Source organism: Sander vitreus, chromosome 6 (genome assembly GCF_031162955.1).
Source record: "Sander vitreus isolate 19-12246 chromosome 6, sanVit1, whole genome shotgun sequence".
Taxonomy (NCBI): domain Eukaryota; kingdom Metazoa; phylum Chordata; class Actinopteri; order Perciformes; family Percidae; genus Sander; species Sander vitreus.
Window position 1 is genome coordinate 13,365,401 of NC_135860.1, and position 17,212 is coordinate 13,382,612.

Genomic DNA, 17,212 nt, shown 5'->3' on the forward strand with positions numbered 1-17,212 from the left:
CATTTAACAGTTCTGAGTGAGGAAGGAGAGAGAAAATACAGGAAAGGATGACAGTAAAGGGTGGAATAAGGCAACATTAGATGAGTTTGAATAGAACAGAATAGGTTATGTGAACTCTTACACAGTGAGCAGTTATATCTGCAGCATAAAGATGAGAGACGCAGCCTGAAACATTTATATTCTGCTGCCTTTCAACCTCAGTTTGGGCAGCAAAGCCAACAGCAAAAGACCACTTCTTACTGCAATTCCTAGTTGTGCATGTGTATAAGTAAAACAGGATTTAAAGCATCTCAGAAAAATAAAACTTTCCTGGGTGAATAGAGGAAAAATAACCCTCAATAGTTAAAGGCTCATTGGGTAGTGAGGTACAGAGCCCCAGAAACAGAAAATATGTTAAATGAGCATTTATGGACAGAAAAGAGAAAAGAAAAAAAAAGCTCTGCAGAATCAAAGATCACAAACACAGAAAATGATACAGGATTACTTATGACAGCTGTATTAAAAGCTAAAAATGTATGAGAGGTAGATTGTTAGAAAGGCACAAAAACAAATAAAATTCCAACTACATCCAGACCAACTTTAATTCCGTTGTTTGTAATAATGATACCAGTGTCACAGCTGTCTCGGTCGACTGGGTAACTAAACAGTGTTGATGCATAACCTCACTCATATACTCTCACACACACACACACACGCACACACACGCACACACACGCACACACACACACACACACACACACACGCACACGCACACACACACACGCACACACACACACTCTCAAACTGAGATTTAGTAAATAATTAGTCATTAAAAATAAGTCATTAAACAAACTCAGTTTTGTACAGTTTGACCCGTGAATCTTGCAGATATTATTCACAAAATTCAATCTCACAGTATTTTTCACCCACGTCTGTAGTGTTAGCCAACATCACTACTCTTTAAATTCAGAAAACAATAATCCTTTAAACGTTTTAAGTCTATATATTACATAACATCCTCTTCCAGGTGCTATTCGTCAGTAGAATGGACAGTAAATGGGTCCTACACTATTTACAACTTCAGTCTGTTTAGTCTCTTGAAGAGAGGTTGTGATGGAGACAGGAAGTAAAACCATTTCCACATTTCCAAGGATCTCACAATCTATCGTGCAGTGTCCATGGATCAGCCAATCCCAGAGTTCAAAAGAGACGTCTTCCCACCAGTGGGTGGCTCAGTACGGGGTGAAGCGGTTATATCCTCCTCTGTACAAACTGGCCTGTTGACAGAAACAGTGTGCCAGGTGTGACCAGGGTCTGCCGTTAACCACAGATGTAACAAGATAGCTTGCAACAGAGGCTGTGTGTGTGTTTTGACTCAACTCACCATTGTACCAACTCCATATGTCGTTGTTGGTCCAACTGAGTGGTGATAGGGATCCGCAGCTGTGGTGTAAATGCGTCCGTATCTGTTCAAAAACATCAGAAGCAGATGTAAATGTCATCGGCAATAGCCAGGATTTTAGAAAGGCTTGTTAACCTTTTTTTATTTATTAATTCAGCTGCTTAATAATAGTCTTTTGTAAGTTCTCCCTTTATAATGGCCTTTTCCACTACTTGATTCATTTTTATGTAAAAAAGGTCAAAGTGAAAGACATTAAGTTTAAAAGAAAATCTGAATTAGCCTTAATAAAACCTGTTATGTGTAGTTAACTAGTCGTTAAAACAAATTTACAGACACAAAACCAAGGACATGACCTCACTGAAGCTACTCTGATTAAGGGAAAATAAAACATTTTACCAACTGATTGGGGGTTAAAGTATAAAGCTTAATATGTCTTTTTATACTTCATTTTAATTAGCCTATTCAACTAACTGTATTATTTATTGGTGTATTCAGTTATATTTTTGACTCATCTGATAGAATGTAACTGCCTTTGATGGTTTTGGGGATCCATAAAGTATATTGTATGCACTCATGATAAATATGTGTTTGTAATTGTTGCAAGTGAGGCAGATACCCATATTTCAAAAAATCAGTTGAAAAATAAACTTGTCAGGCACTCTATTGTATAATGGCTCAATCAATGTAGCTCTACAGAATAAACCCTAAAATATAGAAAAGACTTCCCATCCTTTGAATTTGTCAGACCAGCAGTAAAAGCTGATTTGTAATCTTGTAATGAGAAACACATGTGGGGACTGTGTGGGGTGTTTCTCTGCCTACCCATCACTGTAGGTTGCTGTGGCAGCAGATACTGATTGAGCCACTCTATAAGCTGCAGGATAGCCACCCTGCACAGAAAAAAATGAAATAACATGAATATAGCTACACCACTTTAAATGACTTTAAGGAGGAGACGTGTGCAGCTACTTACATAGACTTCTGCTCCATACAGTCCATCCTGATATACCACCCTGAGAAAAGTGAGTGAAAACAATAATAAAATGTAAGCAGTGAATAAAGTGAATGTAGACCAGGTACTGGTACTTTGACACAGAGTTCCAAATCGCATACCTTTCTTTTTAGTATGTACTACAGCTGCCCTCACAAAAGTATGTACTGTTGAATGCAGTATGCATACAATTGGGACACACTTCTTCTTCATAACTTGAACTCTTGCTCATATAAAGCATGCTGACTTGCATACTACAAAATTCGACCGGATGCAGTAGGAGATCCTGGTATTTTTGGCATACTGCATTTGAAATACTGTGTATTGGGACATACTAAATCTCTTTTTGGCACACTGAATAGTATGGCAGTATGGGTATTGGATTGCAGGGAGTGTCTAACCCAGGGTAGGTGGGTACAGCAGTAGGCGTGGCTGCAGCAGAGCGAATTGTGTTGTAGACTGCTCGGCCTCGACCGCGCAGCGCAGAGCCCCGGTAGGCCAATGTGGGAGTTGCTACGGGATACGGGAAACTGGCAACTAAAGAAAGAAACAAATAGTAGAAAAAGTGAATAGTACAATGCTTGTTATCTTATAACAATAACAGATTGGTGTTACAAGGAGACTTACCTGTATAGAGTTCAGGTGCGTACATCGCCCCCATGACGGGGTTGATCTTCCATCCAGAAGCTACACAGAAAAGAATTTGAATAAGTTTCACAGAAATCTCCCAGAATCCCTCAGCACACAAAGTAAAATGAGCAAAAACGAATGTCTTACTTGAGATTTCACTATTCACAAGAGGCGTCTGTGGCTTCTTGGTAACCACTCTTGCAGTGGCATTATTAACCTGTGGAGACACAGAACATGTGACGATAAAAGATAAACATGCAGAATATTAATGTGGAAACCTACAAGTTTTGGGAAATTCTTCCTCACCTCAATCTTTCTCCCCTCCACAATCGTCCCATTCAGCTTTTCTCTTGCTCGGTCAGCCTCACCCGCACTCTCGAAGGTGACAAACCCAAAGCCCTGCAAGTTCACACAGTCATATTGTGTGTTTAAATTCTGTTTTTGTTCATTAAAAATTCTGTTTTAGATCTTATCATATTTCTGTGATGCTCACCTTGGACCCCCTCTCATTGAAGATAATTTCTACATCAAGGATCTTCCCAAATTGCTGAAAATGTCAGAATAAGTAAGTAAATATAAAAAATAAGATAAAGATCATTACATTTACTAATATGGACCACAACTGTACAAATGCATTGTAATTCTGTGTGATATCGAGAAATTCATACCCCAAACATCTGGCGGAGGTCCGGGTCTCTGAAGCGGAAAGGGATGTTGGAGACATGAAGGCGTTTCGGTTGGGCCTTACCTGACCCCTCCTCATCACTTCCACTTCCTGCTCCGCCCGCTGATGACACGGACATGCTCAGAGACTGGGGGTCAGAGGTCACAGGGGCCAAGCCATCCTCCTGACAGTGAGAAAGTATGAAAATAGGAGAAGGAGGAGGAGAAGAAGCAAGCACGTGGATAGAAGAAGAATGGACGGGAAGGAAGAGGACGTGAAAGAACAAACAAAAACAGAAAGATGGAAAACAAAAGATGGAAAAAGAAAGAGTATAAATGAGATGAGAGTAGGTGAGAGGAAAAAACGGGAAGAGGGCATCAGTAGAAAAGCAAAGAAAGAAAGGGGAACAAATCATAAAGTCAATTCAGAGAACCAATTCTGCAACATCTTTCAGAGAATTCTGTTCTGTAAAGAATATATCCAGTCGCGTAAGCATCACAAGGGCATTAGGCAAAGATCATTTTCATGAAGTGATTCAATCCAAAGTTCAAAGAGCATTCAGCAACCAGTGATCCCTCTCAGGCAAAAGTGAGGAGGCACCAAAGGGCTCCATTTTAGTGAGGCGCTACATGCCTTTAGGACAGTATGAAGACTAAAACAGTGTACAATAACAACAAAGATGATATATCTGACACTAAAACTACTTATGCTCACTCAAGCTGTGGCAAAGAGAGTAAATACAGTTTAAGCTCCCCTGAAAAGCAAGAAAGACTTAAACTTAGTCCTAAAATTATCTGCAGTTATAGTAATCTGTAATATACAAAACTATGGTAATATTTAATAAAATGCCCCATGCAAAAAACTTCAAGTACTAATGTGCCAAAACCAAAACATTCATTATCCCACAATGCACCACGATGCTAGTGTGTGCATGTGTATGTGTTGATCAACCATTGCAAAAAAAGTTAAATATATGTTTTTAAGACAAATGAATGAGTCCAAACAAGAAAACTGCAGTAAAAGGTCTGCAAGAAAAATTAATGTAAACACAGTGAGCTTCAGCAGTGATCAAGAAGGAGCGGAAAAATATACATTGAAAAGCAAAAAATTATTGATATATGAAAAAAATGGCAGTCCTTAACCTAATGCAGAAGTGAAGACTTGAGTATATTAGCATTCTAATACCAAGAGGCAGATAGTGGAAAAGGCCTCAGTGCAGCAGTAAAGAATAAAATGAAACCAAAGTAAACAAGGCAAAGAAGGTGCGCAAAAAGCTTGAAAAGGAAGAGGGTGATGGGTGGGGGGGGGGAGGGGAGGCAAAGAGCTCAAAACTGTACGTTCCACAAGGGTCAGTCTGGGGTCACGGTGCTGCTTTTCTGCCAAGGGTTAAAGGTCAATTGTCAAGTGGCATAATTAATAAGTTGGGGATAGAAGGGACAGAGACACATTCACACACAGGAGCGTTGTACACACATAAATACACACAGCCCATTGGATTACACTACAGTGGCTTACACATACACACACACACACACACACACACACACACACACACACACACACACACACACACACACACACACACACACACACACACACACATACACACCAGACAGGCTACAGTGGAGGGGAGACAGGGAGAGAGGTTTGAGTTGAGTGGTGGTGTCATGTCACGATGCAGAATTGTGTTTCTGGACCTGAGCGATATTTCAGAGGGGGAAAGGGGGTCATCTGGTCAGCCTCCCCCTTTGACCCCCTCCCTCCATGGCGACGTCTCAACTTTCCCCCGAAAATCAGCACGGACCCGAGTATGTCAGGGGCTCTAGTAATAAAATATATAGATGGGGCCACAAAACACCATTTATGAGAGGAGGAAGAGAGATGTGCTGCAGCAGGACAAAGCTGACCTGCCACACAGACCAGACTAAAAACGTCTGACCATATCATTGTGGATGTGTTCATGCCTGAAGGAAAATTGATTAGTGTATGTCATATAAGCAATACTAATTTCTGTCTAAATGGATCCCTAAAAACCTTATTGTCTTCATGCCAACAGAATATTTCAACCTGCTTCCAATTTAAATCATATTTTTAAGGATTTTCCAGACTACAGCAATGCTAGCATCTCTGTTACTTACACAGTGGTGCATGGTAACCTGCTCACAATGACAATGCTACAGTATAATGTTTACCATGTTCACCAAGTTAGCATGCTAACACGCTAAATCTTGGTTTATCCTGATAGCATGCTAACATTTGCTAATTAGCACTAAACACAAAGTACAGCTGAGACTCATGGAAATGTTCATCATCACCATGAGTTTTGCAGCTATTTGGTGTTGAAGTGTTGAATGAACTGAAGTTTTGACCTGATGATGGCGCTAGTGGAAAAGTCACAGCATCACCGAAGTCATTAGGATTTATGCTCTTGGGACCTTGAATATCAGTGGCAAAGATAATTCATTCAAAACTATAAATGTGAACCTCACCTGGGGACCATGAATGTTTCAAAATGCCATTGCATTCCAGGGACGTTTGTTGAGATATTTATGTGTGAACCAACCAACAGACCAACATTACCATTCCTAGGGCCTTGCAGCTAGCACAGTTAATAAGAAAGGATAATGCAGGTCACTGCACTATAATCAAAGAAAATGAAATTTGCTTTTAGTAAATATTTAGAACAAGTTTTTTATTTATTTATTGGAAACAGTTTGAAATAATCTTATTGCGCTGTCGGATGTTTTCACTTATTTAAGAAAATAAGAATTACAGACAAAAGTTGCATATATTTTGTAGTGTGACAAACTGTGTTGAATATACTTATCAAAAAAACATTATTCTTATATTAACATACAGCTGCTTTCTTTTATGTTACAACAACATTTTCCATTTAAATAAAAAGTCGTCTGTGCTGTTAAAACAGTAAATCCTTTAACACACTTAACCGTAAACTATCAATACCATCACAAAATGTCACAGCCATAATCTTGAAAGGTGATCTGTTTTATAGCATGCTAAATAAGACACAGGGGAAGCGGAATAGTGGGGATTTATTTTCATCAACAAATCCCCACTCAGCTGCCCCCCCCCCCCCACACACACACACACACACACACACACACACACACACACACACACACACACACACACACACACTTTGGGTGAGAGTGGCCTTCCCTACATGGACACAACAGTGGAAGTGGGGCTCTAAATATAGAAGGAAACTCAATCTGGCCATGTTCCCCTGATAGGACATATGGATGTACTACCTGAAGCAGCAGGGCTTCTTGTCGCATTAACTTACTGAAGATCAGATTTTATTGGGACATTCTTTTCTTGTCATGAACTGAATTGCACTCACAAACTGTTCTTACCGTGTTACTGGATGTCAGAGCCTCTGCCCCGTCAAGCTGAGGGCCCTGATAGACTCTGAGTTGGGGATGTTCGGGGTACTCTGAGCTGGGGTGTGCAGTGGTAAAATCAAGAGGTGGCAGTCTGCCTACAGATGTTGGCGGACCTTGACCAGGCGGGGGATAGGAGGGAGGAGGGGCATAGACCTGAGGCAGGGTGGGGTCGCCGCTGCCGGGGCCGGCCTCCTGAGAGGCACCTCCCTGCAGGAAGACAGAGAGGGAGCAATGAAATCAGCCCCTGATACCACACAAGATATCAGATGTCAGAGGCATAAACAAACTAACCACCAGGTTGTTACTGTTCTTCTGCTTTCACAATAATAAATTGTTGTGATTTGCAAATGTTTATGATGCATAAACAAATCATTAAAAAGTATGAGAATGACAGAATGAACATGTATAATCCCAGCTTCTAAATTTCTAGATGCTTGTTTAAGCCCAAATGTTTGTAATTGCTTGTTCAAATACTAAAATTAAAAAGATCTCTTCCTTGTCAGTGGTGGAAACTAAGTACATTTACTCTGTACTTAAGTACAATTCTGAGCTACTACTTTGATTTTCTGCTACTTTCTACTACACTAGACTTTAGTATTTGATTACTTTAGTTACCGGTTAATTTGCAGATTCAGAATAGTAATTCAAATGTTGTCAACATATAAATCTTTATTGTACATATCTATCTTTAATGATCCCTGGAAGGAAATTCAGCTACCCAGCAGAATATAAAGTAATTCATGTTAGCCCTAACTTTACCAACTGCAACATTAAAGCAATGAACAAAACAATGTATCAATAGTTATAAACCAACAAATGATTCTGAAAGGAGCCATTCTCCATAATGAGAACTTTTATTTTTGGTTCTTTATATTCTAATGTTGATACTTTTCTACTTTCACTTCAGTAAAACTGTGAATGCAGAACCTTTCGTAACATTTCTGCACTGTGGTGTTGCTATGTTTACAGCTAGAGCTGAAACAATTAGTTAATTAATCAATTCATTTAAATTATTTGGCAACAATTTTGATAAATAATTAACCCTCTGTCATTTGTCAAGCAAAACTGCCAAATATTTCACGGTTCCAGTTTCTCAAATTTGAAGATTTCTTGCGTTTCTCTGGTTTATATCGTAGTAAAATTTACTTTTTACTGTCAAACAAAAGAACCAGGGAAATTGTGACAGGAGCTTTGCAGTATATTCTGACATATTATAGAATAAATGATCAATCAGTTCATGAAACAAATAATAGATAGATCAATGAATGATGAAAACAAGTGTTTTTTTCTATTTAGTTTTGAGTGACTCAGACACATCTTAATCCTCATTTCAGTCAAATAACACTGTAAAACTGTTAACTCCTTTAAGTCAGAAACAGTTAGGCACAGATCACAGAAACAGAAGGGAACAACCATGCTATACCAGCCCTAAACAGTCTTGACACAAATAAATGATCAAATTTAGAAGCTAAAAGCATTGTCTTACCCCTTTACTGCATTCCTCGATTTCTGATGCATTGTCTAACAACTGCTGCATGTTTTAATGCCAGCTGGCCACCCGCCTACCACACCATAAGTTCCACTCATCCACCAATCACATCATAGGATCGCCTGAGCAAAAGGGACCAGGAAGCCACACCATGCAGCTGTGGTCATCTGTAACTGTCAATCACCTCATCCCCCCCACCCACACTGTCTTCAATTTAAACCCTCAAGAGCACACACACACACACACACACGCACACACATGCACACACATGCACACACGCACGCACGCACGCACGCACACACGCACACACACAAGGTATTTATGAATGCAAATGCTCCTACAGTTCAGTTCACTTCAGTATATCATGCTAAAGGTCGACTCTAAGAATACCACGTTTGAGAGGTCTACATTTGAATAAAATATATCCCCACTACACCTACTACTACTCTGCTGGAAAACAGCTCTTCTTCTCTTTTAACAATAATATTTCTGACTTCATGCTCAAATATTTAATAATTATAAACAATGCTTTGGTGGTAGTAAAGGTATTATCACATCATACTAAAAGATATGGGAAGTACAGCAACTAAGAACCCCGGCTGCAATGATGGACGGTACCGGTGTCGTGTTGTAACAGGTTTCAAATAACCGTCTGTTGAATCGCGTTGACACCTGCGCAATATACCCGTGTTGACGTTAACACATCCAACGGGTGCGATCTAGCATATACCACATGGAAGTGGTATTGACCTTTTTTTTTTTTTATAGGTCAAACTATTCCTTTATTCGAGGATATTTCTACTGTAGTATTAATATTTTCACTTAATTAAAGGATAATAAAAGTTCTTGCGTATCTGTATCGTAACAGAACTTATATTCACGTGTTGCCTTACATGCAAAATGCCACAGGTTTGTCAGCCAGCTTTAGGATTTAGAAGGATTTATTATAATCAAAAACTCTCTCCACTGTCATTTCATAAACTCTCATATATCTCTCTATCAGAAGGTGTGAAGAATTTGAGATATGAAGATGCAGATAGTACAATAAAGAACGAATGGTTGAATAGGGGTCAAACACTTGAGCCAAGTTTTCAAACTGCACACTTAAGTCGCTATGGCTGGCAGTATTTAAGTACATGAGAACGGTAAGCTTTTACCATCACACAAAGGTTGGACTGAACCGATTACTGAACTTCTTTGTTCCTCACTCGGTCAATTTACATTATTATTCACAGCAGTGCTTTGGGCTAAATGCTTTCGCACAACGAATGGTAAAATGCTGATGTTTAGCAGGTACAATGTTTACCATGTTAACCATTTGAGTTTAGCGTGTTAGCATTATAACATTTACTTATTAGCACTAAACACAAAGTAGGCTACATCTGAGGCAGATGGGAATGTTGTTAGTTTTTCAGGTGTTTGGTCACAAATCAAAGTATTGAGATTTAAATTTTGACCTGATGGTGGCGCTAACAAAAGTCAGGGGATCACCAAAGGTATTGCAATTTGTCCCGAGGAGAACATGACTGTGTACCAAATGTCATGGCGTTCCATCCAATAGTTGTTGAGATATCTCACAAACACAAAAGACACAAAAGTGAACTTTGTGGTGGCACAGTGTGGCACTAAAGGAAAAGTCAGGAGATCACTAAAGTCAGTATGCTTCATCCTCTGAAGCAGTGATTCTCAAACTGGGGTCTGTGGCACTCTGCGAGGGGGTCCGTGATATAACATTTGTATTGTTTTTTTTTTTAACAAAGGGCTGTATAGTTCAACAAATAATATTTTAATATTTAAAGCTACAGTGTGGAACTTTTATATATTAATGAACGTTACATAAAGCCCTTTCAAAACAAGTTCACACAATGTTGATTAAGCCTATCACCGCCAGGGAAAACTCTCTATATTTCTCAGTCTACCGTAGTTGTGGTGTCTGGTGTCTGGTGGCTGTGGCGACATTCCCACTCAGAGTCTGGAGAACATGAATGTCTGTAAACAATTTCACAACAATCCATCCAATACGTCTTTAATTCTGGACCAAAGTGGTGGATCAACTGACTGACAATGCCACCTCTTGAGCCGTAACCCTAGTGTGGATGAAAAGCATTTCCTAAGGCAAAACATACTGGAAGTGTAAATCAATTTTTTTAAATCCAACATACCCTGCTATTACATTTGTTGTTGTCATTTCTAATTCTGAAAAGTACAGTATAATGAAGGATTCTCCAGTGTTAGCAGTATCATGCTGGAACATGTGTCCAAACGCTAACTCATGTCTGTATTGTGTCTCATTTATCTCAAGAAACAAACAGTGTCTGACTGCCTCGACCGTCCTCACAGATAAAAAAGTGACAGATGCGGGAAGATAACACAATCTGTTAGATATCACTACCAGTCTTTGTATTCCCACAGACTGTAACCCCCAGCCACTGTGCCTGATTCAGTATCACAGTGTCAGCAGGGATAAAGACACTGTCCCCCCACCCTCGCCTCCTTTTTTTGACATTTGTTCCCTCATTCTCTCGTCTCCCTCCTCAGCTGTCAGTTGGTGGTCAGAGTTCAACGGCTCTGAGCCAGGTGCCTGCTGAGACAGCTGCCACAGGATTTACACGCAGACGACACTAAACTGCAGATGTGGCCTTTTAGTGCCGGCCAAGTTACAAATGGTTGTAACACGTAGCTTATTAAATTAAACTAAATATCCCTTTCCCACCCATTCATTCTCTACATTCTGCTTCCTTCCTTTACTAACACTCACACTAGGTTTGGCTTTTATCAGATAGTTGATAATGAAGATAAGGTAAAGATGGGTGAGTGACAAAAATCCCTGACCAGATTTCAAAACCTACACTCTTCAAACAGATTCTTCAATCATGCAGATATTTCTGCAGAAAACTGCTAAAAATTGTGCTCAGTCCATGGAAATGTAACATTTTATAGTAGTAAAAAGTTTAGGTTGTTTTGGAAAAGTATCTCATTCCTCAGGCCTTGAAACTCTGTTTTTGGTTCCAGTCACCTCCAAACAACGTCTTTTTACACTTGTTATAGTACCCCTTTATATTTTCTTAAATAAAGAAATAGATGTGAATATTATGCTTGAACAGCTAAATACTCAATATGTTAATGCACAACAGGCAGGTTTCATACCTATTATAAGTAGAGTTGAGTACAGAAAACAAGAAAGGTGACAGAATCTCCTCCTGTGATTATCTGCTCAAGAGAGGCGGGCTAAAAATACTGCTGGTGTGTGAATCACAGAGACAAGGTAGAGAGATACCAGATGCATTGTGGCATTAATGGTATGTCAGGGACACTTAGACACACACACACACACACACACACACACACACACACACACACACACACACACTGTTGGCATCACTGAGACCAGTAGACTAAAGATAACCTCTAATGTGTCCTTACCATTAAATGAATAAGATCTTTCACAATCAAGAAGTGTTCTTCCCCCACCTCCCATCAGGCCTCTTTTATTTTTCATTCCTCTAATCTCTTCTGTGTGTGACACATTTAGTCACTATTACAACACTAAACTATTTTAGATGTGACTAATTAATTCAGGGAAATAATGCCCCTTTGGTTTCTTCTGGTGAATTAAATGATTTCGTCCTCACTGAATATGTTGTCTTGATGGTTGATTACACATTTAGAGCTGAAAGAATTAGTCGAAAAAAGGATAATTTATTGTTCAGCAGATGAGCAGATTAATCAGTAGTGAAAATAGTTGTTGGTTCCAGCCCTAAACTCATTTAACTATGGATTATATTCCCATTTGTATTCATATAATGACACAATATAATATCTTATTTCTTACTCCTGAATCACCTTATAAAGACTCAACAGAATGGAGATTGGATGATGCAGACTTGTGAAGAAAAACATTTATGTGAGAGCAAAGTAAGGAGCGTTTACCTGAACTATGCTGGGGTAGCATGTGGTTGTCTGTGGGTAGACAGGGAGTCCATAAGGCTGGAGAATCACAGTGGGTGAGGAGAGCATGGCCCAAACACCACGCACAACGAGACAGGGAACGGTGGAAGATGGGAGGACAAGGAGAAAGAGAGCAGGGGAAAAGAAGGGTTGATATGCACACAGGAGAGCAGGCAATTAGGCTGGGAGAAAAAAATCCCAACAGGAGAAAACAGAAGATCCAAGAGGGTGAGGGGAAAGAAGGTTAAGACTCAATTTAACCTCGCAGATAAGTCAAAGAAGAAAACGCAAAGAAAGTCCACAAAACAACCGATGTCCTGTCCGTAAAAGACACAATATAGATCAGTGAAAGAGAAAGCAAGTGAGCCTCTGTGTGTCCATCAGTTGATCATGCAGCCTGACAGACAGAAACACATGCTCAGGGTCCCATTTCAGAGTTATATAAATAGTCACTCATGTCCTCTCTGAATTTACCACCTTACCACCCTCACTCTTACACATGTTGTCACGTAAGATTTTGTTACACACGTATACAATAACAGCCTATACATCAGTGTATGAGAAAACACTGAATCCAAAGTAAGTCAATTAACTCCTTGTGTACCCTAAAGTGATAAATTCCACCATAGACAGCTGCAAGTCTGTTATCATTTTTTGACAACATGAATCCTATGTTACACACACTGACACACATATCCTACGGTGGCCGACAGGGGCAAACGCCCTGCAACTTAAGAAAACACACACAAATAGACAAAACACAAGCAAATTAAGAAAACAACTGCACTACAACGCACTGCAAATATGAAACGCACACAAACCCAGAAAACAAATGCAACAAAAAAAACGCAGCATCCAGATTACACAACGGAAGTTCTCCAGACCTCTAGAGGGAGCAGCTAAGTGGAACAGCTTGATTTTCGACCCCACAGGGAGAGAGAGAGAGAGAGAGAGAGAGAGAGAGAGAGAGAGAGAGAGAGAGAGAGAGAGTGTGTGTAAATATTAAGTCTATGTTTGAGATATGTTTTCTCTCGTTTGGTGGGTGTGTCTCGGCTCAGGTCACAGGTGATACTCAATCAGCAGAGACGTCTGTAAACTCGTGGTAATAAAACATTTAAAAATGCATCAGCGTTTAACGTTGACGTTTGTTTAAGCCATATTACATGAGAGGGTTTAATTTCGAGGTCCGAAAGGCGCATTACTGAATTATAGGCCTACTCAAGTGTAATACTGTGATTATACAACAACGGTTACCAACAAAATAAGTGATCAATCTGTATTCATATTGTGGAGCAATTCGCTCTTGAAATACAAAAACCAGACAGGATTTATAGTCCCTCCCTGTTTAGTAAACCAGCCAATTTACCGTGGGATTTATCAAACTGAATAAATCCCGCTCGCACATATAAACACAAAACTGCTTTGCTAACTCCAACGTGTTGTAAGTAAGACATCTGCTGAAAAAGTTATTGTATTCATTAGCATGATTGCCGTACTGTTTAGTTCACAAACATCCAACACACCAAAGTACAAACACATAGCGGACCAGACGCGAGCTTTTATTTTGAAAATCCGAAGCTCGGGGACGGCACCAGCCGGGAGGGCATGAGACGGGAGCATAGACTGTATATTACCAATATATTATGTTATTAATAATAATAATAATAATATGAATGTAATATACAGTCCATGGAGTTCTCCAGGCTGCAGCCATACCCGACTCTAATAAAAAGGCAGAGCGCTCTCTCCCGTGGGGTCGAAAATCAAGCTGTTCCCTCTAGAGGTCTGGAGAACTTCCGTTGTGTAATCTGGATGCTGCGTTTTGTTGTTGCATTTGTTTTCTGGGTTTGTGTGCTTTTCTTTTTGCATCGTTTCATATTTGGTTGTGTTGTGTGCATTTGCAGCGCGTTTGCTGAATGCTGCGCATGTGTTGTCAAATTAATGAAGTTGTTTTCTTAATTTGCTTGTGTTTTGTCTATTTGTGTGTGTTTTCTTAAGTTGCAGGGCGTTTGCCCCTGTCGGCTACCAGCACACACACACATGCATTTGAAGCTAGTACAGTCAGTGTTTTCCAAAGATATAAAGGCTATACACGAGTGTTTTCGGCTGTTTTTTTCTGTTTGACCAACAGGGTGCGACAAGACCAGCATTCCCACTTCCGTTCGAGCGTAGAGAGGCATGATGGGATATGTAGTGCGTGTGTCCGCACTATAAAATCAACGTGAACTTCCTTTAACTTCCTCTTTACTGCGCAAGCCTGAGCGAGACAGGTATGTACTGCAACTACCTACTACAACGTCATATAAACTCACAGCGTATTGACCTTTAAAATGTACAAACGTTGATTAACAGTGATAAGAAACGTGGCTTTATGGGCGAGGGCGTATGTGTCTTTTTAATAACCAGCGTATTATTTTGTTACGGATTGTTGAAGTGAAAAGCTAATTTGTCTAAGCTAACGCTAGCTTATCACATTGAACAACGTGGTGCGGTGCAGCTGCGGCCTAGTCGTATGGTTGAAAAATAGCTGGTTTTTAACGCTTATTTACATTATTTACTGTAATTAAAAACTTATTCCTGTGATTGTGTGTTAAATTTGTGATTTTAATTGTGTAATAAGATCGAAAAGAAACCCAAATGACATGGTTTGAAACAAGGTTACCACAGCCCGGTTTGTTCAGATGAGCATATTTTGATAGCAGTACGCAGTAAATGCTTCTAAAATGTGGCTCCAATCTGAAGGGTGTAACGTTACTCTTGTCCAATTGAGACGATTTAGTGTGAATGGGACTAGCTAGAAGATTTCTGCTTATAAGAGCTTGGGGAGACTGCAGTGTGTAGTTGTGAATATTTACCCATCTGTTTTATAGACTTAGTTAAACTGATTAACCTAAGTCTGATATCCTGATTTTTGCAGGCACTTCTAAGCCGCCATGCCCGTTGCCAGGAGTTGGGTTTGTCGCAAGACATATGTCACCCCCCGCCGTCCCTTCGAGAAGTCCCGTCTCGACCAGGAGTTGAAACTCATTGGTATGCTGTGATTTCATGGTTACCAGTGTAGTTATGTTGCCCTCTTTCGGACTTTAAAGCACTGAACTTGACTGTTTACTGTCCCATCTTTCAAGGCGAGTATGGTCTGAGGAACAAGCGTGAGGTGTGGAGGGTCAAGTTCACCCTGGCCAAGATTCGCAAAGCTGCCAGAGAGCTGCTCACTCTTGACGAGAAGGACCCCAAGCGTCTGTTTGAAGGTATGCAACAATAATTCAAATAAGAGCAGTGTATTGGCCGATGATTACGTTATCAATTTTCAGACTTTTCTGTGGTGTCAAGAATTCCTCGTCAATGAGGCCAATATCATCACTTTACTCAAATTGCCGTATGTGCCTGTGTTTGGGATTGTAAATGGCTCCTGTGTGGCTTTCCAGGTAATGCTTTGCTCAGGCGTCTGGTGAGGATCGGTGTACTGGACGAGGGTAAGATGAAGCTGGATTACATCCTGGGTCTTAAGGTTGAAGATTTCTTGGAGAGGAGGCTGCAGACGCAGGTCTTCAAGCTTGGACTTGCCAAGAGTATCCACCATGCCCGTGTCCTTATCCGCCAGAGGCACATTCGGTAAGCTTTAAGGCCCCTAGGGAACAAATGATACAGGGGCACAAGTCTTATGAGGGACTCATCAGAAACTCAATGCTTCCTTTCCTTAGAGGACCATCAACTTGTAACGCTCCCCACTGAGATCAGTTTAAAATTTCAGCAAGGTCAATTCGGTATCAAAACCGTATACCTTGTAGACATTGCCCAGAGACAATCCTGCCACCGAGGGCTTGGACTGTGCCATTGTGGTGTTGTGGCTGTCAGGTAAGGTATGGGGGATTGCACCTCGGGCAATTTTAGTATTCACTCTAAACTTGTGATGTATGTAGTAAATACTCAGGCTGATGATTTAACTTTATATACTCAGATTTTCTGTGGTGTCAGGAATTCCTCGTCAATGAAGCCTGCCGTAAATTGATGGCGCTAGCCCATCTACATGTTTTAAGATTAATACATTTAAAGCGAAACATGTGAAGGGGGACTTTAACATTTAAATGTCTTTTTCTAAAGTGAATCTCTTTTCTGTCTCTGCAGTGTGCGCAAGCAGGTGGTGAACATCCCCTCCTTTGTGGTTCGCCTTGACAGCCAGAAGCACATTGACTTCTCCCTGAGGTCACCATATGGTGGTGGACGCCCAGGCCGCGTCAAGAGAAAGAATGCCAAGAAGGGCCAGGGTGGAGCTGGAGGAGCTGATGATGAGGAGGAGGATTAAGGAGGATATCCTCCAGGGGTGTTCTGATACTTCTGTTCTGGCAAAATTTTCAATAAATGGTCTGACTGAGAACTGAGTTGTGTGTGTGTATATATATAATATATATATTTTTCCTCCCCATAATGTTTGTGCTCATGAAGTCTACGGTTAGTACAGGTTTATATTGTAGAGTAATCATGGACATGAGAAGTGGGACAAAGTTGTATTGTACTGAAAAAGGGTGTTCATTTTCAAATTACGTAGGACTTTAAGTTAATTGGCTTTAATTGACTTTTTCTGTGCTGATGTGATGGCCATATGAGTTGAAGGAGCTGATGGGATTACATTTCCCTGGAATTGTAACGCGTACGATTGTGATAATATTGAATCGGGTCATCCCTGAAATACGAATGGTTTAGT

General features: G+C 40.3%; 2 protein-coding genes across 2 annotated transcripts; one reads left to right on the forward strand and one right to left on the reverse strand.

Moving 5' to 3' along the window:
* Positions 1–731: 731 nt before the first annotated feature.
* On the reverse strand, positions 732–12,960 carry rbfox1l (RNA binding fox-1 homolog 1, like). The gene is made up of 12 exons (XM_078251842.1): positions 12,493–12,960; positions 7,044–7,280; positions 3,671–3,850; positions 3,496–3,549; positions 3,309–3,401; positions 3,150–3,219; positions 3,000–3,059; positions 2,774–2,909; positions 2,355–2,394; positions 2,204–2,271; positions 1,364–1,445; positions 732–1,256 (listed from the first exon to the last, which is right to left on the reverse strand). The coding sequence occupies exons 1-12, from the start codon at positions 12,577–12,579 to the stop codon at positions 1,212–1,214; spliced, it is 1,152 nt and encodes a 383-aa protein (XP_078107968.1). The 5' UTR covers positions 12,580–12,960; the 3' UTR covers positions 732–1,211.
* A 1,715-nt stretch (positions 12,961–14,675) lies between these two features.
* Positions 14,676–16,885, forward strand: rps9 (ribosomal protein S9). Its single transcript, XM_078252779.1, has 5 exons — positions 14,676–14,780; positions 15,428–15,540; positions 15,636–15,758; positions 15,936–16,122; positions 16,636–16,885. The coding sequence occupies exons 2-5, from the start codon at positions 15,444–15,446 to the stop codon at positions 16,811–16,813; spliced, it is 585 nt and encodes a 194-aa protein (XP_078108905.1). The 5' UTR covers positions 14,676–14,780; positions 15,428–15,443; the 3' UTR covers positions 16,814–16,885.
* The last annotated feature ends 327 nt before the right edge of the window (positions 16,886–17,212 follow it).

What these genes read in the sequence shown, in the direction of transcription:
- rbfox1l (XM_078251842.1), bottom strand. Translation starts at nt 12,579, where the DNA reads ATGCTCTCCTCACCCACTGTGATTCTCCAGCCTTATGGACTCCCTGTC. An exon ending in CTCTGACATCCAGTAACACG is followed by an intron (nt 3,851 to 7,043) that starts GTAAGAACAGTT and finishes TCTCACTGTCAG; the next exon opens with GAGGATGGCTTGGCCCCTGT. An exon ending in TCAATGAGAGGGGGTCCAAG is followed by an intron (nt 3,402 to 3,495) that starts GTGAGCATCACA and finishes GTGAACTTGCAG; the next exon opens with GGCTTTGGGTTTGTCACCTT.
- rps9 (XM_078252779.1), top strand. Translation starts at nt 15,444, where the DNA reads ATGCCCGTTGCCAGGAGTTGGGTTTGTCGCAAGACATATGTCACCCCC. An exon ending in CCAGGAGTTGAAACTCATTG is followed by an intron (nt 15,541 to 15,635) that starts GTATGCTGTGAT and finishes CCATCTTTCAAG; the next exon opens with GCGAGTATGGTCTGAGGAAC. An exon ending in CCCCAAGCGTCTGTTTGAAG is followed by an intron (nt 15,759 to 15,935) that starts GTATGCAACAAT and finishes GTGGCTTTCCAG; the next exon opens with GTAATGCTTTGCTCAGGCGT.